The following is a 26,392-nucleotide window of genomic DNA, read 5'->3' as shown; positions in this document are numbered from 1 at the left end:
CATGTATTAGTATATTTTGTATGATCTAAAGGAGCTTAAAATGAGCACCTCAGAGTCTAACCATCAGGAATGGGACTTAGTATTCAACCCTTTACATTTTTTGTTACGTGATGTCATGCTATTCTAGATGGTTCCTCTTTGTAGACCGGGCAGGTGTTGCTCTTTGCAGGTCACTGGTGGTACATACTGGACTAGTTCAGGCACCAGCTATACAATGCTAGGTGAGTTTTATAGGATAAACGTTGAGCTTCACGAAATTAACAGTATCTTTTTTAGCTTAAAACTTTGAAAAGGACCGTTCAAAATTCTTGCAGTGTTACAGAGCTGGGGAGCATTTGTCACAACCTGTGTTCTACCACAAATCTCCCTTCACACTGCACCCTTCAGAGCTACTGAATTGTACAGTCTTTATGCAGGGTAGATGAAGTCAGGAAGCAAGAGTTTTTAAGTGTTTTCTTGGAGACCATAAAATGAGAGAGATTTATATGATTGGTTCTTCCAAAAAAAAAAAATACCAAAACTTTTCTCTACAAGTTGCAAGTACTCCTGTTCAGATTATATACTTAGAAAAATACTGCTTTTTATTTACTTTGTACTTTGGAGAAACCAGCAATTATTTTTGATAGTTATTTTGAGTTTCTGCCTTGTTTTAGTCTCCAGAATAAACAGCATCAAAAATATTGCTCACCACTGTAGTGCACTTTCATTTTTATCTGCAGCTGTTTCTCGGGGTTTATTTGGCTTACACAAATCTGTCAGAAAAGAAAAGGTAGAATGATACCACTGGTGATGTTACGTGGCAAGTATTTCCATGACCTTGAGCTGAAATGCTTTCACAGTTCATGCTTGGCTTTGTTTTTCTCCAGCTTTGCTTCCCCAATCTAATTTTGTCTCCAAAAGTGTTTGCCATGGCTGTTTGCCATGCTGGGAAGTGTTATACCATATGTTCGTATTTCTTCCAGTGTTTTTGTCTGCACTTGAGGCTTGTCCAACTTGTAGTACACAGACGAATCCCTTTGATCATTTTTCTGGTGTTTGGGATCTCAGGTGCTGTCAGTATGTGTCTGCTGACACCTATCTACGCTATGTAAATAATCTCAACTTGTTCTTGTTATTGCTGAACGCGTTCTTGTTATAGAAGGAAGTGTATGTCTGCAATCTGGCATGAAAGTCATCTCGCAGAGGTTAGAGCAGCAGTTATTGGGCTTGTGGCGAGCTTTTAATCTTGTTAATGATAATTACTTTTTTTCTTTGTACGCTCTTCAAAGTTGGTTCTGAAAGTTTGTCCTGCGAAGTAATGCTGAAGCCTTGTCATGAGAAAAGAGGTGCTTTCCTTTTTTGAGATGGACTCTGCTCTGGGTATCTAAAGGATTTTTCAACATTAGCAAGGCATTAAAAAGAAGGGTATGCAAAGAATTATATATAAAAAAAATACAAGTAGGACACGTGCTGCATTTGATGGTGCTTCAAAAAATTGCACAGCGTGGGTAGTGCAGATTACCAAATGAAAGTGCTTTTTATTTGAATTGTATTTTAGAATCATAGAATCATAGAATTGTCTAGGTTGGAAGAGACCCTTGGGATCATCGAGCCCAACCATCTACCCTACTCTACAAAGATCTCCCCTACACCATATCCCCCAACACCACATCTAAACGTCTCTTAAACACATCCAGGGGTGGTGATGATTTTGGGGGGTTAGTTCTGATTTTTAACCATTAAAGGACATAGGAAGACAGAGTTGGTCCCCTCTGCTTTCCACACATGATGTGGAGTGCTTCAGTGATTTTATTTGCTTTGGTGAATCCAGTCAAACCTGTCATCACAGGAGAGATTGGAGGATAATGGGAACTTCTGTCTGAGGACAAGGGCAGCCCTTTGACCGTGGTCAGCTCTGGTAACATCTACACAACCTTTTCCAGGCACAAGCAGAAGTTCCCTCCGCCTCACCCAGAGCCAGCCAGGAGCTCAGCGACTGCATGGGTCCAGATGACTCAGAAGCAGCTCATGTTTGTCTACAAAAGTCATGTAGAAACTGAGCCTTATGCCAAATCCGGTCTGCCCTTTTTCTCCCAAGCTCATTTGCCAGTGCCTGCGATTGCCCAGCCGTCCCCTCCGCTCCCGTGGTGGGGTCGGATGGCAGCACATCCTCACTCTTAGCACCACTTTCTTTTACAAGCCTCGCTCCTGTAGTATTTAAGCATCTCATGGTCTTTTGAAAGATGCTACAGCAAACCTCGGAGCCGTTCTCATTCCTCACAACCACGACTCCGCTTATGCAAGGCGTAGATTCCAAAGGCAGAATCTGCCACTTCTCCTCCCGCTAAACGGCACCACGGTGCTGCTCCTGGGGCTGTGCCTGGCATAAAGGGCAAACCTTCCCCGCACTGACCGTTGCCACGGTCTGCAGTGCACTTTGGCAAACACCACGTAGACTCAAGCTAACGCCTCGCTGGATGTCCCCCGCGGGCTCGTAAAGACATACAGTCCGCGTTATGGGAGATGAATGAGCTGGTCCTAATTGAATTCGTATGTGGCACGTCATACAGCGGTTCCCCTTCCTCCCTCCCTCCCTCCCTCCCTGCCTCCCTCTGCAAATGAAACACGTTCAGACCATCTGAAAAATGGTGCGTAAGAAATACTCTTCAGTTAAAAGAGCGTTAAAAAATAACTTTGATACATGTTAATTACCAATTTCATTTAATAGCATATTGAATCTTATAGCATTTATAAACAAAAGACAATCATAAAGCATTATTCTGACTGTTAATTAACTCTATTTATTCTCCAGATTAGTTTTTAAATATGCCCTCTAGATGCCACTTGATACTAATTAACAGAGTTACATTATTATCTTTATACAAAAGCATTTTTAATTAAATCTAAAGCAATGTAAATTAGCATAAGTTTTAAGAGAAATTAAACTCTGGTCAGATGCTTGATTTAGCTTTATAAGACAACATCTGATGACATGCCAGTGTCAGTTCTCCCAAGGGCCTTGACATCTTTTTTGGAGATTATTTTTTGAAGTTTGTTTTCAGGGAAACTTGCCAGTATACTCTGGTGTTTAATATTTATGATGGATTTAACCAATTTTTTTTTTTTAAGACTAAATATTGATGGGAATCCACATGGATTGCAGTGAGCTGAGATAAAAATGCGAAAGACGCATTCCTGCAGCTTACAGGCTTTTGCAGCCCCTGGGTTTGAGCAGTGGAGGACGGTTTGCGTGGGAGGTAGGATTGCATGTGCTGGATGCTGTCCCGTTACACATCAACCACGCTTTTTAACCACTCTTAAGATTACCATTTTGCTTTGCAGAAAGGATAGGATTAATCAAAAAACCGCGAGGTCCCTTTTCTGTAATAGAAGATACAGGAATTGCTCCCAAATTGCTCCCACTGCGGGTCCCTGGAAAATGTACCTCTCACTTAGGCATTTACACTACCATAGCATAAGCTTTTCTTCTAATATAGCCTAATGATAAAAATTTGGCTAAAGCCTTTCCCTGTGGCAAACCCTAACTAAAATAGCTGTATTTAGGGTGGGGTGGGATGGCTTCCACCTCCTTCTAGCTCCTGCAGGAGCTTCTCTGCAGGAGAGGTGTGACCTACCCAGCAGGGATTGCTGTCCTCCCCACCACCACCATGGTGGGCCATCACCTACCTTTGATCTCACCAACCCCTTACGTCCCCTCCCTTCAAATAATTAGCCGCTAGCTCTAGTTCTACCTTGTAGCTTTTTTCCACTGTAGTATATTCCCTCTGGGCGATGAGCCGTGTGGAGGGTGCGAACACTGGCCACAGGTTAGGCTTTCGGAAACGTTCGTTTGGGAGCGGTATTTTGTTCTACTTTCCCTGCAGGTGCCTGGGAACGCACCTGAAAGGAGGCGTCAGCTGCTGAAAAGTTATTGCAAGTTTATTAATGTTTGGGGTAATTAATTCCAAGGCACATTTCTAGAGTTTTATTTATGAGCTATATATTAAGGACTTTAGAGGTTTTAGTGGAGGAACACCACCGATAAAAGCAACGCAGCCCAAGCTTATAGTTCACAAGATCATGGCATGATTGCCTCATAGAAAGCTCTTCTACGGGAGGGGTTTGATTGGGGTTTTCTGTTGTTGCAGGCAGCAAGTGTAACCTGTTCTGTATTTGTACAGAATACAAAGTGGGGGGTTTTACTACCCATGGACAGGTTAAAAAAGTATTTGCAGTGTCCTTCGTTTTGGACAAGAGGAGAACGCGATTTAATGTGAACGTGGTGAACTAGCAGGTCTGCCTCAGCTGGCCCAGCTGGCCCTAAAGCTTCGTACAGACATTTCCAGGGAGCCTTGTATTAGCCTGATCTGGGAGGAACGCTGCAGAACTGTGGCTGCAGTGCCAGCCCGGTTAAAGGACTTTGCTCACATTTCCTCAGTATTACCATTTTAGTAGCTTCTTGGCGTGTCCCCTCTAGCTTGCATCAGCTGCAATATTTAAAGTAGAGTCACTTCAATGCACGCAAGAGTAGTTATATTTCATAAAAATAATCCATAAGGTTCTTTGACTGCTGCCAGTCATTCCAGAGGGTGGTGTAGGATAGAAGATTAACGACTTCCAGGAATTACCACCCATTTTTGCTGAATGCACCCTTCTTCAGAAGCGATTGCGTATGGGTCGGGACGTGCACGGTTGCCCTTTAGAGCAGTCATGATTTCAAAATGGCATTTTGCTCATCTGTTTGTGGCAGAGGGAACAACTTTTGTAGCCAAGTGTTGAAACCAGGCCTGATCCAGAGGAAACGGAGCTTTCTGGCCTCACCATTGACTCTGCTGCAACTTCACACCTGAGGATAAATGCCAAGCTTGAACTTTGTATTGTGGATTTTGTACGTTTTCCCATAAAATGTGTCCTTACTACAGGTCGGTAAATAGCTTTTTTCAAAGGAGAAATGGTGCTACAAGACTCATTTCTTAGCAAATTGAAACATTTTTCCTACTATAATCCTTTTTCTTTCCAAAGGCAGCGGAAAGTTGTTTCTAACTTAAAGATGACTCGGTGCTGCTGTAGCGGGCTCGTGGTCCCTCGCTGGGGTACCTTGCTGTGCTTCTGGAAGCAAAGGCTGTACCATCAGCCTGGAGTCAGAGGCTTTTCCCAGTTCATCCGGTTGCAAATGAGCTCCTGCGTGCTCAGGCTGCTTCAAAGGCACCTGCAGGAGGCAGAGCCCCTTTCTGTGCTCTCGGCAGGAGAAGCGAGCGTGCCACGACCGTACTGCTCACGGGGCTTGGACAGGCATTTGACCTTTTGCTGAAGATGTATGAACTTCTTTAGGAAGCAGCTACGAATATTCACTACACACTCCCTATAGGTAATTAAGCCGTAATACTGATAGAGTCCGAGAGCAATTGCCAAACTGTCGTGTAGTCATTGGTCCTGCAGAAAAGGGACAGAGAATAAAATGAGGAAAGTAGGAAGATAGGCTGTCAGATGAAGATACCAGGTTTTAGCACCGGCATTAGCAAGACTGGAAACAGCCTCCACTGTCTGTAGCATCCAGTCATGGCACTGGAGTTTCATCTAATTTCTTAGCACCCGTCACAGAGCTGTGGTGCTGGGAAAAAAATACCTTTAACAAAATTAAAGAGCAGCAGGGGAAAAAAAAAGTTTCCTATCAGTGATTAAAACCACAAGAAGATTCTTTTTTGCTCTCAGTTAGGAACTGCGCTATTGCCATATCAACATAAAAGTCAGGTGTGAAAAAGTGATTTAATCTGTAATCAGCAGTGACAAAGAATTAAAAAACTATTAAAAAAAAAGATTCGGTTGAATTGAGTGGGGTTTTTTTCACCAGAGGATGGGATAGGATTTCTGGATGCTTTCTTCCAAATAAAGTATTTTTCCCGCTGTATAAGGGAAGAAATTAAAATGACCGAATCTTGAGCAAACGTACAATTCTTGAATGAATACTTCTGATTGCTTTGCTGCCTTTAGGGCAATAGGTGTAGACACTGCTGTCCATTCTTTTTAATGTCAAATTCAAATAACATTGCCCTCCTTTTTCAAAATCCGCTCACCCAGATTGTAAACTTGTCTTTTGTTGGAGGGAACAATGTGTGTCAAGAGGGAGATATACTGAGAAGTTTTCCTTGTGTTTGCCTTTGCTTCAAAGTACATTCCAGGCAAAAAGGATAGCATTTATGTAAAGCGTATAGGCTTCTAGTCCAGGCTGAAATGTGTGTTCAGATTTCGTTACGTTAATCCTGTTTAAGGAAAAAGAAGAATCATCCACCATCAGATTAATATTGATTAAATGTCACAAGGATTATGAAAGAAACATACTGTACACTTACCAAATGCTGAAATCAAGTTTAAAAGTGTGGCAGATTTATATTTTATTTCCTAAGTGTCTTCCCCAGCCTTCACAACCTGATCTGCTTGAAGCTCACATAATATTCTCCTTGATAAATTTCCACTGTGTATTCCTACTTCAGGTGCTCTCCTGAGTTTCTTTGCAACTTTGCACAAGAATGCCAAGAAGAGCTTCAAAGGAATTCAGTGATGACATTGCTATTGTTGAGCTGCAAAAAGTGTTGAAGGACCCCAAAACTAGTCAAGAAGGAAATATCTAGAGGTCAGCATAAGTTGTAGCAACCTTACTTCGTATTCCTTTTCCAGTTTGGATGCGAGCCCTTCTGTTCTTTTCAGTTATTCCCTTTATATTTCTCAGACATTCAACCTCTGAAGCTCGGCTGTTGAAGATCAACGTGTGCCTACAGACATACATACACATTCGTTGCCCTTCTTTGGACATGCTCCAGCACCTCAATGTCTTTCTTGTAGTGAGGGGCCCAAAACTGAACATAGTATTTAAGGCGCAGTCTCACCAGTGCCGAATACAAGGGGACCATCACTGCCCCAGTCCTGCCGGCCACACTATTCTTGATACAGGCCAGGATGCTGTTGGCCTTCTTGGGCACCTGGGCATATGCTGGCTCATACTCAGCTGGCTGTCGGCCAACAGTCCCAGATCCTTTTCTGCCAGACAGCTTTCCAGACACTCTTCCCCAAGCCTGTAGCGCTGCATGGGGTTGTTGTGACTAGAGTGCAGCTAAAGTGCAGTTCAACACAGCCTTGTTGAACGTTGTACAATTGGCCAAGTGATAAGCGATAGGACAAGAAGAAACGGCCTCAAGTTGTGCCAGGGGAGTTTTAGATTGGATATTAGGAAAAATTTCTTCACTGAAAGGGTTATCAAGCATTGGAACAAGCTGCCCAGGGAAGTGGTTGAGTCACCATCCCTGGGGGTATTTAAAAGACGTGTAGATGTGGTGCTTAGGGACGTGGATTAGTGATGGACTTGGCAGTGCTAGGTTAATGGTTAGACTTGGTGATCTTAAAGGTCTTTTACAATCTAAACGATTCTATGATTCTGTAACTAGTAATGATCCACATGCTCATCTTAGAGCTTGCAGTTCATCTGTTTGCAAGTTTTCTGGCTTAAAACCAGGCTCCGTTTATTTCTTGGGACTATGAGTCAGATAACAGCTTCTCCTCCACCCAGCGGAGCTGGCAGTGCTGGAGTCACAAGGAGTTCCTGTTTGGTCTAACTCAACCACAGCCCAGTGCCTAAGGGTTGACTCACTCCCCATCTGCATACAGTGCCAAGACCAAAACCTAAAAGATTCTAAATAATTTATTTTACATTTTTATTATAACCACCTTTGTTGATGCTGCACGTGATTTCATTACATAGATTGCCCTTAAATGAACAACTCCCCAAGACTTTGACAACGAAGGTAAGCAGACAGACAGACCTTTGCAATGAACTATTTTTATGGTATCCTAGAAAGCATCATGGATGAAGCTTTATGGCTTTTGTTCAGTGCACTGGCTTAACCTAGCCAGGCTGTTATTGTTGGGCCCTGAAATGGAGCTCTTATTGATTTCAGATTTGATGGGATTCAAGGCCAACAACAGCAATTACTATGTTCATCCATTTAAAAACATAAATTAAGGATGAATAAGGCTTTTAAAGCTAGGAATTAAAAGAAGCAGGCACAAATCATTTCTACCTATATTGTATTGGATTTACTTCCTGGACGTCTGTTTGCACAGACACCTTTCTGAGACTGTCACATACTACCCTGATGAGACCTACAGAGAAGAGGACCTTGTCAGACGGGTGTTTTCATGAACAAATTGCTGAGTATGTCCTGATCAATAATAGCGGGAATAGAGGTAGTTTATGGATATCTCCAGCACGCCATATATTGCCTCTTGACTTTAGCTAGAAAAAAAAATCATGGCAAATCCTTCTTCTCCCTTCGTTTGCACAGTATTACATTAAGGCAGAGCACTAAAGAGAAGACACACTTAAACCAACTTCATGACCCAGCTCGTCACAGGGCTCTGAGACCCCAATTTCATTATAAAGCAGTGATATGCAACACTAAAGGTGTACTGTGGGTCTGGAATTATTACTAAAAGAATACACAGGGTGGGAAAGAAATGTGTTGTCTAGAAAGAAAAGGAAAAGGAAAGTGGGGAATAGCTAACCAGGTGCATCTGCACCTGAGCGGAAACTTGATTTCTCTCCTTCGTGTTCTGCTCACCCTCAAGTGCTGTTCAGCTGATTGCCACCTACCCTTGACAGCAGGAGCATCAATCATTAGTCTAAAAATACCTCTCCTCTCATTGCATTTGAGCTCTTCTTCACTCCCTTCCAGCTGATAGCAGTAGAAGCCTAGAGCAAGTTTTGTGCAGAGGGAGCGGTATATCATCAGTATCTTGCCACGATGGCTGTAGCCCAGTTCTGGCCAGAGGGAGCAGGGACAGCCCGTGCCTTTGCACCAGGGAAGGTGCCAGGACAGTGTCATGCAACTTGGGTACTTTTGCAGCACACAGAGAAAGGAAGAGGGAGCTTGGAAAGCTGAACCGTTGATGCCCACTTTCCTCTGGTTGGATTTGTTGCTGGTTAAGAAGATGTACGTTCCAGCTGAGATTTGTTCCTTTCTTGGGGCATTTGTAACTCCTCGCTGCCCTGCGGAGTCGCTGGCATCCAGCCAGTGTTGAGCTCACGCCAGAGCCTTTGCCTCGGTGGGGTGTTAGTAATCTCCCAGTCCTTTCGCACAAAGCCCATGAGATTGATCAACTGACTCCACATCTGGATGAAGAGGGCTAATGCTTCAAAAGGCACTTTTCAACAGGAGAATGGCAGACCAACATGTACATATAAAACATGATGCTTCTGCTTTGTTTCTATGTCAAACTGGGATCAAAAAATGTTTTATGCTATGTCTTGGATTCATGTCATGGACCAAGATGATTGCCAGACGCCCAGCCCGCTGGCTCTTTTTGTTGCTTCTGTGTCGGAAACAGCGAGGACAGGTTGCTGTGCCAGGCACGTGCTTGCAGCAAGAAAGGACAGTGTCTCCCTGTGCAAGAGCTGGGGCTGTTCAGGAGATTCAACAGCGCAGTGGCACTGGAGGCTCCTACGGCGGGTGCAGAATGGGAAGAGGGAGGTGAGAGGAGATCCAGAAGCTGGATGTAGCTCCAGCAGCTCACTTGCCATGGTCCAAACTGCAACCAGGATTGCCTCCTGGATGTGGCTGGCAGTAGGCTTCTAAGAAACCACTAGTGCCAGAGGAGATACAAACTCTTATTTGGCAGACCTGTTCTCATGTAGTCTTTCTTCTGAGTCTCAAAAGAAAGAAGAGAAAGAAGAAAAAAACCCAAAACCCAAACGCTTAAACTGAACCATGAATGTTCCCTTGCCATAGGACTCTTGATCTTTGTGCTTGCATGAAGTGAAGGGGCCTTTGACATTTGTGTCCCCACACCTTATGCACTAGAAAGGAAAAAAAAAAACCATTCTTTGAGTGAATCTTTATGGTGATTCAAAACACTTTAGGTAGATCCTGTCATATGCTTTATAAGTTCCTGACTGATTGTGTGGAATTAAGTTATTGGGCAGAGAACCAGCTAATGGAAACACATGGATGAAATCATTTTTGAGGAACATTAAATGGAACTTAAAATAAAGCTGAAATGGCTTTATGGATTTTTCAGTCAAACTGTTTATGAACATTTATCGGTGGTAAATTACACAGTGTCAGAAGAGGGAATCAGTAGGTATGGCTTTTAATAGAAGTTGGTCTGATATAATACTGTGAGAAAGAATAATTTATTGCCTAGGGATGTACGGTATAGTTTAAATACAAATTATATGATTGTGTTCTCCTAACCGTCTTTGGCTGTTTGCAGGTAAGTTACCCTTAGCAGCAGCGGAGAGTCTCATAAAATGAAAAAAAAAATATTTTCAGTACTTCGCAATGAAATTGAAATTTTGTATTATGCATTTTTCATGGTAGATAGAAAATGTTTTAATAACGGATAATTCAGGAAGCAGAAGCTGTCTTGCACAATAATAAATTTAATTTACATTTGCTTTATACTTGGTAAAGGGAGAAGAGGGGTATAGTAGCTTTGACTGAGAAGGGAGATTGTAGCAGCTAATTCTTGAACTGTTGGTGCTATGCGTTAATACCATTTGCCAAAACTCATCATCCTTCAGGTAGAGAACAGTGAAAACAAGACGAGGGGAGTGCAAGACTAGAAAGTCCTTTCTGGTCCTGCAAAACTTGTCTTGTGGTTTTGAGACCACACATCTTCTGCTCATGAATTTATCAAATCTGTTAGATTGTTTGTCCCATCTAACTGAAAAGCTGCTCCCGTTTTTGCTCCTCTTTTGGCTAGAAAACACTTACTTTTCCTCCCAAATGTATTTGGGACCAGTTTATTGCCACCTGCTGTCATCCCAACATTGGCCTAGAGCCAGTAGTTCTTTTTCCTTCATAATATTTATCCTCCTAGTGTATTTATGCGCGGCATTCCTATCCTTCCGTAGCCATCACGCTGCTAAGCTAAAAAGCCACGTCCTTCCAGTCTTCTTTTGTAGGACAGATTTTTTCTGTTCATTTAGTATTTCCTCTCTGTACACTTTCCTTACTGGGGATGAGCTGGGGGCTACGTAATAGTTCCAGGATTCACTGATGATTCTTAAAATAATGTGATTTATTTCATGTTCCTGTTAGAGTTGCCTCTTGCTGTTCAGTTTAGTGTCGCGTTTGCCTTCCCTTTGGCCCTGTCCCACTGCCATGAATCACGAATAGCACTCGGCCTTTATGTAGAGACGTTCCCATCCTGCAAGCATCCAACATGGAGAAAAATTTTTTACTGCTTTCTCAGCAAATGACCTTGGACTCCATATTTTTAAATTTCACCCTCTCTTACTTCTTCCACTCCCTGAGGTCAAACATCTGTTTCTCCATGACATCCCAGTTCTCCTCTGCATCGCCAGAATAACCCAGTTCAGTGTCAACAGCACATTTCCCTCAAACTTTCCTTCTTTTTTTGCCAAAGCCTTTAGTAAAACCACTAAATGAGGTCACTTCCTCCAGCCTGAGGCCTTCACTTTCCACGCAGTCCCACACTGATGCTATCGCAGCTTGGCTGGGGACTTCCGTAGTTGCCAAGAGCCAGACTGACACAAATATCCAGTGTTGTTGAATCTGTCCAAGGCAGTCATTTCCATCAGGATGCACTGCGGGAGCTGCCGATCGCCCAGGCAGAGACCGAGACTCCTCAGCGTGGAAGAGAGAGGACTGGTGGGAGTGGGCACATATGAAGTCTATAAAATTTCCAGTAGCACAGAAAGAAGAGGGTGGTTATTTACCGTTTTTCACAGTCCAAGGCAGAACAAGCATCCAGTGACATCATCAGGCAGCAGGTTGAAACCAAAGGAAGAACTTCTCCAGGGTATTTAATTCACCGGTGAGCCCTCTGCTACAGAAATGGGGACACTTCAAATGGTAATTAGGTGAGGTGAGGAAAGATTATCAGTGTCTCTCCAGTGACTGGATGACAGTGCCAGCTCAAGGAGTCCCTCAGCTGCTGACAGCCAGAGTCAAGGGAGGGATGTCTCAGTCCTGGTCGCTCAGCATCCCCTCGTGGCTGATGTCCTACTCAGTGACAGGGACGGGTGGCCCTTTGGGAGATCTTGAGTTCTTAAAACAGAATAATAAGAAATGATATTGTCAAGGCAGGTAGCCTTATAAAGGCAGGGCGCATTCACTTCTAATTCAAATCAAAGGAGAGAAACAGAAGGATTTGGAAATCTGTTTCCTGTTCCCGGTGCATAAGGGAGTCTTCCATGGATCTGGGATTAAAGAAGACAGGAAAAGGGGTTTTAAGAACTGTGCGTAGGGAAAGGAAAACAAGGAGGTGGAGGAAAGGAATAGCAGGCTTTTTTATTGTCAACTTTCCTGAAATTACTGCATTGGAGTCTTCACTGGCTTTGTTTCCAAAGTTGCTTCCTGCATTTAAATTAAATAATGAAAGCCTGGAAAACCCCAAGTCACTAGGAATATATATGTAGAAGTTTCTCCTTTTTCTGCAGGCATTTCTGGTTACGTGCAGATGATTATTTTCGGCTTTGCATACCTTAAGTAGCTGACCTAAAGAGTGTAAAAATGAATTAAAATTACCAGCGTAAAGTCACTGTTTAAGCAATACAGGTGGAAAGGGTACAAGAATACCTACGTGCACCTCTCCAGCTGCACTTCCTCCTCTTCCTCCCCTCAAAAGTCATTATTTTATTGTGCAGATATGTGCAGGCTGCGTCTTTTGCTAAGTTTCATTGCAAATAATGAAATAATAGCCAAGGCAATTGTGTGGATAAGCAGAGACTTAAATCATTTGGAAACTGTTGAGAGAGGACAGATCTGATAATAATAACCTTCATGGCTGGCAAGTTACAGCTGCTTTTGACAACTTGTAACGATGAAGGCTTATAGTAAAGTTAAGAGCTAAATATCTGTATTGTGCCATAGGATTAATTTCAATTCCCAAGCATAAAACTGCAAACTTTAGACTGCTTTTATCATCTTTGAGATTAATTTGTTTTTCTCTAGGTTAAAAAGGACTTGCGTGGGTTTTTTTTTTATAAATATTAGGGTGCTTATTTCCATTCTGTTGTTTTTTTTTTCTTGAATACAGTGGGACAGCTTAGTTAATTTATTTCAGTGCAAAGAAAGTGTAGTCTTATTGAAGCCACAGGTGTTTCTCACTTATAGAATAAGTTACAAAAGGATGTTTTATTAACATGTTTTGCATCATCTCAGAGCATTTTTTATTCTGTAGTGGTAACTTCCAGACTGCACATAGGTAACAATTACAATAGCACGTGTTAAGAGAGATCTCAAACAGTATATGTAAAAGGTGTCATCAGGATCTATAGTTTGCACCAATAGCTTTATCAAAGAAAAAATTAAGGGAATAAAAAAATGCCACTGGTGCTGTTTGCATGCTGACATTGAAATTGCTGTGATGACTACAGGTAATGAATGACTTAATTGTTCACAATGTGTCTGAACACAAGACCACGGGTCTAAATTTAAAACAGGTCATACTTACTCCCTGGGTAGGCAGCTATATATTAGAGAACACGCACATTAATTTCTAGTGCACTGCTGTGCATAAGGCAGTTAGCACCATTCTTAGCTGTATTTTAATCGAAAATTTCAATGGGAGCGAGAACGTGATGTTCTGCAGCATAGAGCATCAGTGACAGTACTTGGGGACCCCTGTGTCCCAACAGAGTATTTTAAAAGTGGAACAGGTTCAGAAAAGAGCAATGAGAAGTCCAGAAAATCTGCTTCACAATGAATGATTCGGAAAGCTGTAATTTTTCGGGGAATCAGAGAAGATTGGGGTGGTTGGGTCACCGTCGGTAACTACAGAAGGTGAAGAGTCTGCTCATGCAGGGCCGATTGGCTGGCACGTGAGGATATGAGAAGATTTAGAGGCTGAAAGCTGAAGTGAGACCGATTCAGATTAGATGCACATTTTTAGGTTAGAACAATTAGTGGAAAGGCTTACCAAAGGATGGCATGGGCTGCCTTTGGCTTGAAACAACGGTACGGAGAGCGCACATCTTTCTAGAGAGACGCAGCATGTCTTGGGCACAAAATACAGACCCGATGCAGGGATGGCCGGATGAAATGGCCCAACCTGGGCTATGGAGGTGGCCACGGAAGGGGATTGCAGTGGCCTAAAACTTAGGAAAGCTGTTCGTGTTACCTAGCAGTTGACAGCTCGTGATCTAAAAACAGTCAGCTGCCTTCCCCCCCGTCTCTAAGAGAAGGGGGAAACAAGCAGAAGTTAATTGACTTCTGGGTCACACACCGAAGCGGTGGCCGGTCTGGGACTAGAGCAGAATCTGCTGCCTGCTTGTGCTGCATTTCGTCAGGTGGACACCTCCCGCCACTTCCCCAGGCAGGAGCCCAGCCTGACCTGAGAGACATTTGCAGTGATCAAACTAAAATTTGGGTTTCTCTTTTCGGTATCTCTCAGAGCCCAGCAAAAGAAATAATGTCATGACATGCCTCCAGGTTCATTAACGAGGAACCTGGCTGGATTAGATGCCTGGTTACCGAGGGGGCATCTTTTCCAAGCTCCCTGCATCAGTCGGGTCAGCAAACACTTCCCACAGTCGGGGTGCAAGCAGCCGCTTTGACAGCCAGAAGTCCAGTTTACAGGCAAATCCCAGTCGTAATCAAGGCAACCAGTTTCAGATGATCACGGTCTGGCTTTTCCTGGGGACAGAAGGGATGCGTGCAAGAGAGAAATGGGGTCAGGCGACGGGTTAAATTGCACCTAGGTATGATTTGACAACCACTCCCCTGATAACAGCTTATAATGTTTACAATTTGTCTTCTGTTTTGTTTTGTGATTTCAGGAGCAGAAGGCACAGTGTTCCCTAAATCTATAGAAACTCCCAATGTCAGGGCAGACCCCTTCAAGGAACTAAGGTAAACTTTGGAATGTGGTTTAACGGTAACTCAGTGGCACCTTGTTGGAGTTGTGCGTACTGCTGGGCATCATTTCTGCTTTTGCATAAGAGCTTGGGGATTTACTTTGGATGGCCTCACCGAGGGGATGCTGTGGAAGAGAAGGGACCTGCCATGTTTACATGTAATATGACCAAGCTAAAGGCAATCGCAGGTCATGAGAGCATCATTTCTCCTCTGTAACATGCTCCGTGTACCCTGGGCTCAGCAGTTGTAAAAAAAATAGAGAAATCTTTTTCTGGTTGTGTAGGGAGGTACTGGAATCCGTGCTGAATCACAGGGAGTAGCAGCAGGCAAAAGGATAATGCTCTCCAGCATTATCTGTCTTGCAGAAATGCAAACCCTCCCTGACCTACAGAGGGTCTAGCTGTGCATGCATGTAACTGCTGACACTCGCAGAGATGCCGCTTGCTGACAGCAGTATATCAGGAGGGGATAAACAGCACAGCTCCGGAGAACCAGCTTTGCCCTCAAGGTAATGCTGGGCGTTATATTTATTAAAAAAAAAAAAAAAAACAAAAACAACGTGTGGCACCACTAGTTTGGATGACTAGTCTGTGAAAAGAGACTAATCATATGGCCTAATAAATTATTGACTGAATCTCCTGATATCATCTGACCAAGAGGGCTGTAGGGGTTTGCCATCAATGCTCTAATTATCCTACCTTAGAAAGAGAGAGAGAGAAAAGGTGAAAAAAAATCTCCAGAAGGACATCTTGTCCTTAGGTCTTGGGTTGCAAACTCTCCTTTCTTGGAAACTGCTGGGGATGAAGCAATCTTCAGAGAGCTGAAGTTGCGCACGAGCACTGCAGATTTACTGCGGATGAACCGAGATGGGAGAGGACCTCTCATTAACTCTGCCCGCTCTGATACTGGGGATAGTTATGGCCCAGCTAGATCACTGTGGAAGATGAAGAATATCCTGGCTGCCTTCCCTTGGGTCTATCTCTGTCTTTCAGTTTCTCTCTGGAAACACTCTAATTGTTCCCATTTTGCACTCTGGGGATCATATGTGGGACAAGAAACGCAGCGATGGTGTGATTCAGTTTGTTGTGAAAGTTTGTTCGCTTTCTCCATGCGGTGGCTTTAACCCTGCCTTGTGGTTTCCGCAATCTTGGTATACTTCCTTTAAAAAAAGAGGAAACCGGGTCTTTGCTCATGCTGAGATGCAGCTGCCAGGGCAGCTCCGGGCTCTGCTGTGGCGGAAGGAGCCCCAGGAGGGCAGGGGGGATGCAGAGCACACGCACCCTCCGCTTCCCAGGCAGAGCAAGCCAACGGCGCCGTCAGCGGGGTGGGTGGGTTTGTAGGCGAGGTTTGGGTGACAAAGGCTTTCGGGCACAACCCATCTTCACTGGCGTTTTCAGAAAAAAAAAAAAAATCAAGATCGTGGTTAAATTATCCACTAGCATCTGAATAACTTAGAAACTCAGGTTCCGTTTTCAGTAGTGCAAGAGAAATGCAAGATTTAGGTCCAAGTTTGTGATTACTTGGGACTTCTCTAAACATGGGAGGGGAATTTAATCCAAATAAGTGTAGGGTGCCATATTGGAGGGGACAAATGTGAATTAAAATGGCCTTAATCTAATTGAGTATGCTTCTGCTCCAAAGAGAATTAAGCTAAATGAAATTGAAATGAATTAATGGCAGTATCCATGCGAGGGGTTGATTCAGTATATTTGATCTGCTTTAAATTCGTGTTGTTATTTCACTTGTTTTATGTAGAGAGCTGTTAGATAACTGACTTTCTTTGAAATTAGTGGACTGGGTGAAAAAAATCCTGTAAAAATCTGGTGGTTTTTTTCCTTTTTTTTTAAGGGATAATAATTGAATTTTAATTTGAAAGAAAAAAAAAAGTGTCACAGGGGTCTAAAACATTTTGTGTGCTTCTGAAAATTTTATCTTGGCAAAAATAAATGTTTTTTCCACCACCCTGAAAAGAAAAGAGCCAATGGTAGCACTGTTTTGGGAAAGCAAGGTTTCCCAAGAGCAAATGCTCTGTTCCTCCCCAAAAGGACCATCCATTTCTCTCTCTACACCTTGGAGCACTGGCAGCTTCTTAGGTAAAGCAGTGCCTTTTGGGTGCAGTACAGAGTTCATAGAGGAAATAATCTTACTCTGGGGGGCCATTTTTTGGCGCCTTCCTATTTTGCTAGCAATGTGTGTGCACAGGCTGTCCTTTTGGCCTATTTTAAAAGATGCTGCAGTGAAATGGGACTGAGTGAGACGGCAGCCTGTGGGTCCCAAGCTGTCATACGCTGCTAGGAAAGCATGCACTCGGTAGCTGGTTTGCCTCTAAAATACCTTTTTTTCTGAATTAAAGAGTGCAAACTTCCTTTCCTCCTTAGGCTGAAGTTCTCGGGTTGGGAATGTGTACATTCAGCCATTGCAGGCTGTCGCCAGACGCCACCAACCGCCATCACTCTTCCTAGACCAAATGGTTACGATTAGTTATGTGATTTATCCATTTGCTCTTTTCGGTACCATACTGACTCCCACTTCTTCTTTAGGAGACTTCAAAATAAGGTGACAGCAACTGTCACTACCAGAAAGAGAGGAGACCAACTGCTCCTGTCACCACTGGGAGTCAGACCATCTGTATGTCTTCTTTCCCTTTCTCCTCTCCTTAACAGACTGATTTCCCCTGCATGATAGGCAGGGCACCATCATGCCGTTCATCTCTTCATCTTCTTTCATTCTTCTCTTCCCATCTCCCAAAGGCCTCCAGTCATGCCCGTGTGTCACAAAGACTGACACGCTTTGAGTGGTGGCACACACGTTCTCAACAGACTTTCTGTCCCCATTTAGCTGACAAACAGTCTTCGGTTCATATAGCCTAATTCATTTGTTAGTAACCGGCTGCTCTACAAGGAGGTCACCATCCTGGAGAACAGACAAGGGGTAGTCCTCTTTACTGAGCGGCCTTTTCAAAACACTTTTTTCTGCAGTGCTTTAGATTGAGAAAATTCAGGTGGGCAATACATGCAGACCTCTTTCCTCACATGCTAAGCCCATCAGAGAGCCACAAGGCTGCAAAAATCGCTTTGGTGCTCGTTTGAGCCAGGCCTGGACTTTGCTGCTGGTTCTTCTCAGGAGGTGCTCTCCCATGTTGCAGAGAAACTCATGTGTCCTAAAACAAGAATCCTGTTCAGCCCAGTATCAGCTGTAGTAGAAACGCCAGAGCTCATAAATATCTTGTTTAGTGCAGGGGGTTACTAACTGTTCCTGTTTCCTCTTTGGGATCGAGAATATTCTTTACTAGTGACCTAAGAACTGTGGGTGGTTGAAAGACTATTTGATATAGTTCTGTGAACATTTCCATGCTTTTACTTCTTTAAAGTAATTTTAGACTCTTGAAAGTTTTGGTAGTTGTTTATTGGGTTCTAAACTGATCAAAAACAGTAAAAAGGAAAACAAGCAAATTCAAATTATGTTCAAATTCTTGGAATGTTTACCGTTGCCATTCAGTATCATCCCAACATAGTTTAGGAGGAGGGCTTGAGAGATTTGGTTGGACGTTGAAATATTTGTACTCATCTGCATTGACTCTTTTTAATGCAGGTTGGTGTCTTTGACATATGGTAATGCGATTGCCTATGTATAAAAGTTGAATTCAAGACGACCTTTTCCCACTGGATTATTTTAGCAGCACCCAAGTAACTTGGCAAGAGCCTGTCTTGAGAGCCTCTCCTTGACACTGGCAGGAATCACCTGCCTTTCTCTATTTATCTTTTTCCAAAAAGCAAATATACGCCAAGGAGGCTAACAGAAGTTGTCTGACAAGCACAAGGTCAGCACTCTTCTGAAGTGAGGGATAAAGGCTACACTAGCCGATGGGTGAGGAAGAAGGGACATAATTTGAGGGGATGGGATTAAAAACTGGATGATCCAATATAAGAAAAAATACCAGGAAGATACCTGTTAAGAATACCAGTTAAACTGCTAAGCGCTGGAAGCTGGGAGGGTGTATGCCTGATGGGCGCTGTGTTATAGCATCCGTCCCGGTCCCTGGGCTCCGAGCTAGCGTAAATGCCTCCCCGGTGTCCAGGTCATGCTGGGCAGGGGGACCTGGAAACCTGGTTTGGGACATTTCTGTTCCTAGGGTCGAATAAAAAGAAATCAGACAGCATGAAATTCACTCCATGAGGGGCAAACACACACCTGGAATTCAACCACAATTATTGCAGGTTAAAAATGCAGTAAACCGCTCATCCAAGGCCAGCAAACCAAGGGATTGCTGTTTTTCCTGTAATGCACAAATATACTTAAGGGAGAATTAATCCCTTGGGCTTGAAGGGGTAATTTTTGACCAAAGTTAATTATGAAGCACTGAGAGTACCAAACAGCAGATGAAATGTACTTGCAGCTTGATTTTATTAGTGCAATTCTACCTTACCATGCACAGTACTGAACTATCCAAATAGTCCAAGTGAGACCTATTGTAACAAAAAGCTATTTAAATCCAGTGCTCAGCTAATGTAACAATAGTCGTTTTGCAAAACAATAATTCTTGTCAAATTAAGGTTTCTCTCAGCTGTGTTTCACAAGGCAGCAGAGACATTTTCAATAAGTAAAAACACAAATAATGTTTCTGCTTAAAACCCATCATATTAATAAAGTTTACCAGAACAAAAATTAGAGGAAACGCAAAAAATGAATGGCATGAAAGAGGAAGTAATTGGTGGGAAATGGAAGTCGTTCATAAAGACGAGTGTGTGATACTGAAACACTGTTTAGTTTACAGCCAACACTTGGGGATTCCTGTGAGGTGTTAGCAAGGGAAAAACGGCCAATGTAGCCTTGTATCTAACTGGTGTTACTTTGCGATTGATTTACCAGAAAGGATGCAATTCTCTTCTCTGTTATACCAGTGCGATCCCAATAATTTTGGTAGCCCTACCACCTTAAAAGACAACAGACTTTCAGCTTGGGATGAGCTTTACTTTCCGCTTGTAACAAATATAACTATTTTCTTAGGGCACAGATGGGTTGGATTTATGTGACTGTCTCCACTAAAGTCAGCACATACCTATTAGCGTTCAACTAAAAGGAGAGAACAAGTTCCTGGTTTCTAAATTTCAAGCTAATTTAAGTGGACTTCGATGAGTTTCTTTTGAATGGTAGAGGTCCTCATCACTCTCTACTTTCTAATCTAGGAGACCACATCTGACCTAACGCTGTTCCCACGACAGCTAAGGCTCCCTCAAACGCCTGCTGTTGGATGCAACTTTCTCAGAGCAGAAGTCACACTGACTTCACAGCCACTGTGCTTTTTAGCTTTTCCTCCCGTTGTCATCTTTTCAAAGCTGCTGTCTGTTCATCTATTATAGAAGACAAGCCACAGCCCACCCAAATCAAAGGCAGTCTTTCCGTAGGCTTCTTGTGGGCAGCGTATTAAGATCTATTTACACCATTGGATATAAGGCGTGGAGTTAAGGAGGCAGTTGATTGCTGGGGCTTCCCATCTGCTGAAATATTTCTGTTGCAAAAAGGGGGAGAAGGGAGTTGCTGTTCCCTTTGCTTACTCCAGCAAATCTTCTCTTAATGGCCTTCCTCTCTTTCGCACCCAGCACCGGAAAGGGGGGATTTAGCTCTTGGTGCCCTTTCCTTCCCTGCCTCAGCAGGTGAAGCCTAGATTGGGATGAGATGCTCAGGAGGCACACGCCTGGGGAATGGCAGAGGCGTTGAGAGAGCTTTGCAGATTTATCCCAGCTGGATAAATCACGGCCCTGCCCTGTTCACCATGCTGCTAATAGCATCTGTCCGTGGACAGGCAGATCCTCGGCAAAGAGGGCTAACGGGCAGTGAAAGCAGGCTTGGCAGGGAGGGGAGCGTGGCACGGAGGTGTTTGGAACACAGTAAACGGCTGGAGTAAAAAAATGAGGTAGGCTCAAGCTACTGAAAAAAAGGCAAAGCAGTGGGAATTTGTGGTTGAGCAGCCTGCAGGGGGGTGCGTGGCTCTTCCCCAGTCGCCCTCGGGTCCCCTGTGCTGCAGGAACGTGTGGGTGCGAGAGCTATGTGGCACTGCAAGGGAAAACAGAGGAGGGGGAATAGGGAGGTAAGGGGACAGGTTTGTAAACGAAATGACTGCCAAATGGCATAGCCTATGGGATAGAGAGCAGTGGGAATGTCCCTCTCATTTGGTGGTTGGTGGGAGGATGCACAAGGCTCCTCCTCTTCTGCATATAATTAAGCAGCGTAATTGCAACTGGAGCACTGGCTCCAGCCAGGGACCGGTTTAACTTTTCCTGGGCCCTGAATAAAATACAACAGCCTGGTTCATTATTCTCTCTCTGCATTTATTCTGTAGGGGTTTCCTAATGCAAACAAAGCCTTTTTCTGGGAGATATTAATCATCAATCCTGACTGTTATCTCAGATTGAATATCTTTCTTGTACACAAGATCTGTATCCTGCCTAGGTGCGTTGCGCCCAGGATTGTCATTAGCTTTCAACAGCAGATTGTCGCTTGCTCCATAATCAGAGCATTCATCTAACCTTCCAGTGCCGTTCAACGAAGGTGTGCGAGCCAGAAGTCCTCTGGGACCTGAGAGAAACCCTGTTGGTGTGACCGATCTGTACAGTCAGACATGCACATATATCCATTTGAATAACAAAAATATGAGCTTTTTTTTTACTTTTTTTTAACTCTCTGTGCAGCACACCGCTAACCTTGAGTAGAAAATAGATGCTAATAAATGCGAGGTCTTAAAAATGTGAATTATAGCCATTTCACACTCCATGGCAGACTCACGCTGGTGAAATAACTTTAATACTTAATTACAATGCTTGTCCTTCTCTCAAGTGCAGATGACATTCCTCAGATAGATTTTGCAATGACATCTGTGGAAATAAGTTGCAAAACTAATTAGTTATTCATATAATACAGAATATTGACTATGCGCTGATTAAAAGGATGTGGTGACACATCTAACATGATGTAGCTGTGTAGTAGGTTAGTCTGCTCCCTGAGGTGGTATTTTTTTGAAAGGTCTTACAGAAAATGATGAAAATACCCTTTAGCCTCTAGAATTTTATAGAAAATGTTATCTTTCATTTACATTTTGATAATGATTCTGTGTTCTGGAGTGACATACCTTACTGCTTGTACCCTGGGAGGAATACCTGGTCTGTAGGTTCTAAGGACCATTTTTGGGGTGTCAACTGTAATGGGATCTGCAGGTTATTGACTAACTGCAGCTGTAAATGTCCTAAAAGCAATCATTAGAGAACTACCCAGAGAGAAGGGCAGGCTAACCAGCGTTTCTTTCAGGGCAGGGTGGGCAACGTGTTTGCCTTGCGGCAGAGCCTGGCTGGTGCTGCTGTTAGGTGGGGTAGTCGGGAGATGCTGCACCGCGCGTCAGTTGGCGTGCTGGTCTGGGATGCGGCATTTGCAATGCGCTGTGAGGTGCTCAAAAACTACTGGTTTATCATAACATTTGTACTTGAGATAGAGCTATTTGTACCAAGGATATTGAGCATGAAATACAGAAGTAAATAGAAAGGTGTCAAGGAAAGCACCTTACCCCACCTATCACCGTGATCCCAATCCTTTGCAAATACTGTGATATTTAGGGTGTAATCGTGTTCAAAATGACTGAATAGCTCAGAAGAGAAGATTTTTCCTTTGAACACTGTTCTTATCTTAAAGAAACGAGAGGAATGCAATCCACTCAGCACCGTGTTTGCTTTTGGGTAGAAAAATACACGGTCGTCTTTAATATTTCCCTCTATCCCTTTATGCTTCTCTCCAGCTATGTATCTCGCATTTCTAAAACCTGAAGAGCAAAGCAGGCAAAATAAAAATCTTTGCCTTACGTAGCCCTGGGTACCTGCTTTAAGGAAGGACTATCTCCCTGCTAAGACTTGGCAGGCGAGCCCGGGAGCCCTCTGCCGCAGCCGCGCAGAGCCCACCACGGGAACCGCAGCCAGGGTTTCGCCTGCCGAAGAGCAGCAGTTAACGAACCGGCTTCCTCCAAACCCAGCCTATAACACAGACTTCTCATGAACTTGGTACGAAATAGGGAAGGACAGTTGAGAGACTTTCCTGCCCAAGTGAGGAGTTCTTCGGAGTTTTGTTTCCTACTCCTGTCTGCTGATGCTGGAGGGTTTGGCTGTATCAAGGCAATAATACTTATTATTTAGTGTGAGTGAGGTACTTTGAGCTATACAAGTCCACTGTGATTAAAAAGGACGCTTTTACAAATACACTAATTGTACTTCAGGCCCTAGTCAGGAATCAATAGCTGTTGCATAATCCTATTAAAGAGAGGAGAAAAATGTGTCCATAACTGCAATGGGATCATTTCTTTTGAAAGCAGTGCTTTGTGTACTTATTAAGAGAAATCATAAATATTCACTGTGCCCACAGAATCTTTATTCTGAATTTATGTTTCCTGTGGAATACAGTTGTTTTCTCTAGGCCAAACAGGAGTAGCTGTGTCGTTTCCTCACGACTTGAATGGATTTTATCTTTTTAACGTGGCTGCTGCTGCTCTGCTCCTCATGTGTATTTTGCAGTATGGATTTATCCCGTGGATTATTGTGGCACCTCTGGCTGTTTTGAATAGTAACAATTTCCGACCAAATAGCGTTGCTGATTTCCTGCTAAGGGAACGTCACTCCCTGCTCTCGAATGGTGTTTGGGCTCAGCTCTGCCTCCCCACACGGAGGCCGCACGTGGCTAACAAACCCCTCGCTAAATATGGCTCGGCAGTCAAACCTGTGTCCCTCTTTGGGGACCGACCCCTGCACAACCCGTAGTTGCTCTGGTCTCTACTTCACCTGGAAGGATAATACTGTATTGTGAGTGCGTGAGCGTTAGCTGCGTGCTGCCGTGCGCTTTCTGGGCTCGGCGGCCTTGGGCTGGAGATGGTCGGTGACCCATCTTGCACCTTGTGCACGCTCATGTCCCACCAAGGGAGGAAATGGAAATGCAGAAGCTGGCGGGTGGTTCCTCTTTCTCTTCTCCGTCTTAGTAACATTGAGAGCCCGTGGACTTCGCCACCTCGTTTCCAGATTCTGCTGCCACTGCTGGAGTTGCCGGTCCCCTGCTCTGGTTCCCAGCTGAGTTGGCCTTGGAGTGACCCGCTGAAAAAAAGCTGCAGTTTTTTGAAGCCAAACGTGTGAAAGCTCCGTATCAAAGGTGGAGGATTGCTGGTTTGAAAGGCAAAGTGGCAGCCGCCATTTCATCCATCAGCAGAGGTGGCGGCTGCAAATACAGACCTCAGTACATACGCACGGCTTTGCTGGAAAGCATATAACACCGTGTTTCAGCTGCACCAAGGACATTGTGTCCTTGGATAGAAGAAGCCAAAGTTATAAGTGTGTATTTCACATGGTGTCATGTGGCTTTGGGGCCATGCAGGAGACCAGGAAGAAGAAATGTGATTTCAACCCAGTTATAGACAAAAAAAAGCAGGTAAGTGGCTCCAAGAAAGCCTGAAAAACACGTTCAGAATACAGCTTGGTTCACTAGAGAGGAGGAACAGATGTCCCAGGGTGTGGGCAGTAGCTGCAGCAGCAGAGGAGCTTCTCCCTGGGTTAGGCTAATGCCAACGGGCTCTTGGGACCCTCCTGGCAGCTCTTTCCCAGCTGAAACTCGGCTGCAATTCTCATGTTGAGTTGACTTCAGTTCCGCAGCTCACGAGTTCTCTCTTTCTTTTCACAACACAAAAAGAAAAACACATTCTCTCCCTCTTTGCCTGGTTTCGGGTCATTAAGGACGGTTGTGGGAAGGCTGGCTGAGGACATGTTATAAAGTGACATGGGGGAATCAAGCAAAAAAGTAAACCGAAAAAACCCCAAACTTAGGCCATCAAAGATCATAAAAGAGGTTGTAAAGCAGAGGGGAAATGGCCTCCTGGTGAGTCTGAGAAGAGCTGAGAGGGCTGGATAATGAGGGGATGTGCTGCCGTAAGGAGATGTTCCCTGCCAGTGAACTCAGTGAAAATCTGCTTATATTTGATATAATAAGGGCAAAAAGCAAGACACAAAGGGTTTATGCTGCCAGCACTGAACTGTGTGGCAGTGATAAAAATATGTCGTGTCCTGTCCACTTCCTTAAGTATTAACATTTTAAAAGACAGAGGGAGAAGTAGAGTAAAACGTCAATTTCTTTTTTTTTTTATTAAGGATTTGGTGTCTTAACTTTAATGAAGGAGTAATAAATATAAATGACTATTAATGGAAGGTTATTAGAGCTGTTCATTTTGATAGAAAATACGCAGTATCTTCTTGTGCAGTGCGAGAGGTTAAAGATTATTATTGCTTCCTAAAGTTTCTGAAATTAAATTCTCTCTCTTATGACCCACAAGGTATGATTGAAAGTGTGTGCATGTGAAATGGTTTGTAATAAATTCATATTGCAATAAAAGTCTCTTTAGAAAAACAGGATATTTTACAAAAATCAGCTGAGGAGCTGTGTCTAAAGATGGAAACTTTTGTAGAAACCTGAATAATTTCATTTTGGAAACTCAAGTGCTGCCAGAAGGATCACCTGGAAAGCACACAGAAACTTGGGAAAAGGTCCTGAGCTTTCCGCCAGCAGTTGAAACACATTGCTCCCTGGGTTAAAAAATACTTGACTTTAACAGGCTTTTTTCTGGTTTATGCTCTTCTAATTAATTACAAATGACATTTCTGGCAGAGCCTTTAAGGGTACAAAACTTAAGTCCTTCATAATTGCTGTTCGTTTCTATCAAAAACCTCCAAACCTCTCAGTACCAGATAATCACTTCCTATTCCCATGCGCCAGAAGGAACTGTGCTGGGAGCGCAGTGGGAAAAGCCCATCCCGGCCATACGGTGCTGGGAGATTTGGGCACTGCATTTCTGCTCCTCACCAAATCCAAACCTTTAGGTGTATAGCATACTGCGTGGCTTAATTCACTAATACTTTTCAAAGTACAGACACTTTGGTGATGTGGGATTACCGATGCGGTTTTGGTGTTAGTATTAATAGGCTAAATCTGTAGGCAACGCTTTGCCTTTATTCAAAAATAAGTTCCTATGAAGTCTTACTGAAAATATCAAGGGCAATACTGCTAAAGAGAGTGGAAAATGGAACACTAAATCTCTCCTAGTCCTTTCCTGCTCTTTCCTGCCTAGCATGTGACAAATTTTCTAAAACACCCACTAAATATGTTGATTTTATGGGTTCTCAGTTGAGCGGTGGGGTATCATTTAATGTCTCCATTCGTTGGCATTGTTCTGAACAGTGAGAGAGGACCAAGCAATGACTTTGTTAGAACATTTTGCAGAGCTCTGAGGTGGATGGCATTCAAGCAACATCCCACCAGGAGTCTAAATCTATGAGTCTAGAGGTTAGTTACAGATAGAAAGAATAAATCAAGCAATAAAGGATGCCTATAAAAAAGGATGCTGCCTCTTAAATGAAGACACTTCAGAGTTCATCATAAACCTCTGACATATATTCAGTCACTCTGCCTGCCGTCACAGTCTGAAATATATTTCAAGGTGCCTGCATATCTTATGCTGTAACCTCTAA

At 43.5% G+C, this 26,392-nt stretch overlaps 1 protein-coding gene across 1 annotated transcript in view; it reads left to right on the top strand.

Moving 5' to 3' along the window:
- Positions 1-26,392, top strand: part of SGCD (sarcoglycan delta) — a 349,935-nt gene that overhangs the window by 302,020 nt on the left and 21,523 nt on the right. Inside the window, exon 7 of the mRNA XM_082489858.1 lies at positions 14,777-14,849. Within this exon, the coding sequence (XP_082345984.1) occupies positions 14,777-14,849 (73 nt within the window). The remainder of the gene's footprint in view (positions 1-14,776; positions 14,850-26,392) is intronic.

The sequence above is a fragment of the Vanellus vanellus genome (genome assembly GCF_965231255.1).
Source record: "Vanellus vanellus genome assembly, chromosome: 13".
In the NCBI taxonomy this organism is placed as follows: Eukaryota; Metazoa; Chordata; class Aves; order Charadriiformes; family Charadriidae; genus Vanellus; species Vanellus vanellus.
The sequence above is the reverse complement of the archived record's forward strand: the minus strand, read 5'-3'. Positions and strand labels throughout refer to the sequence as shown.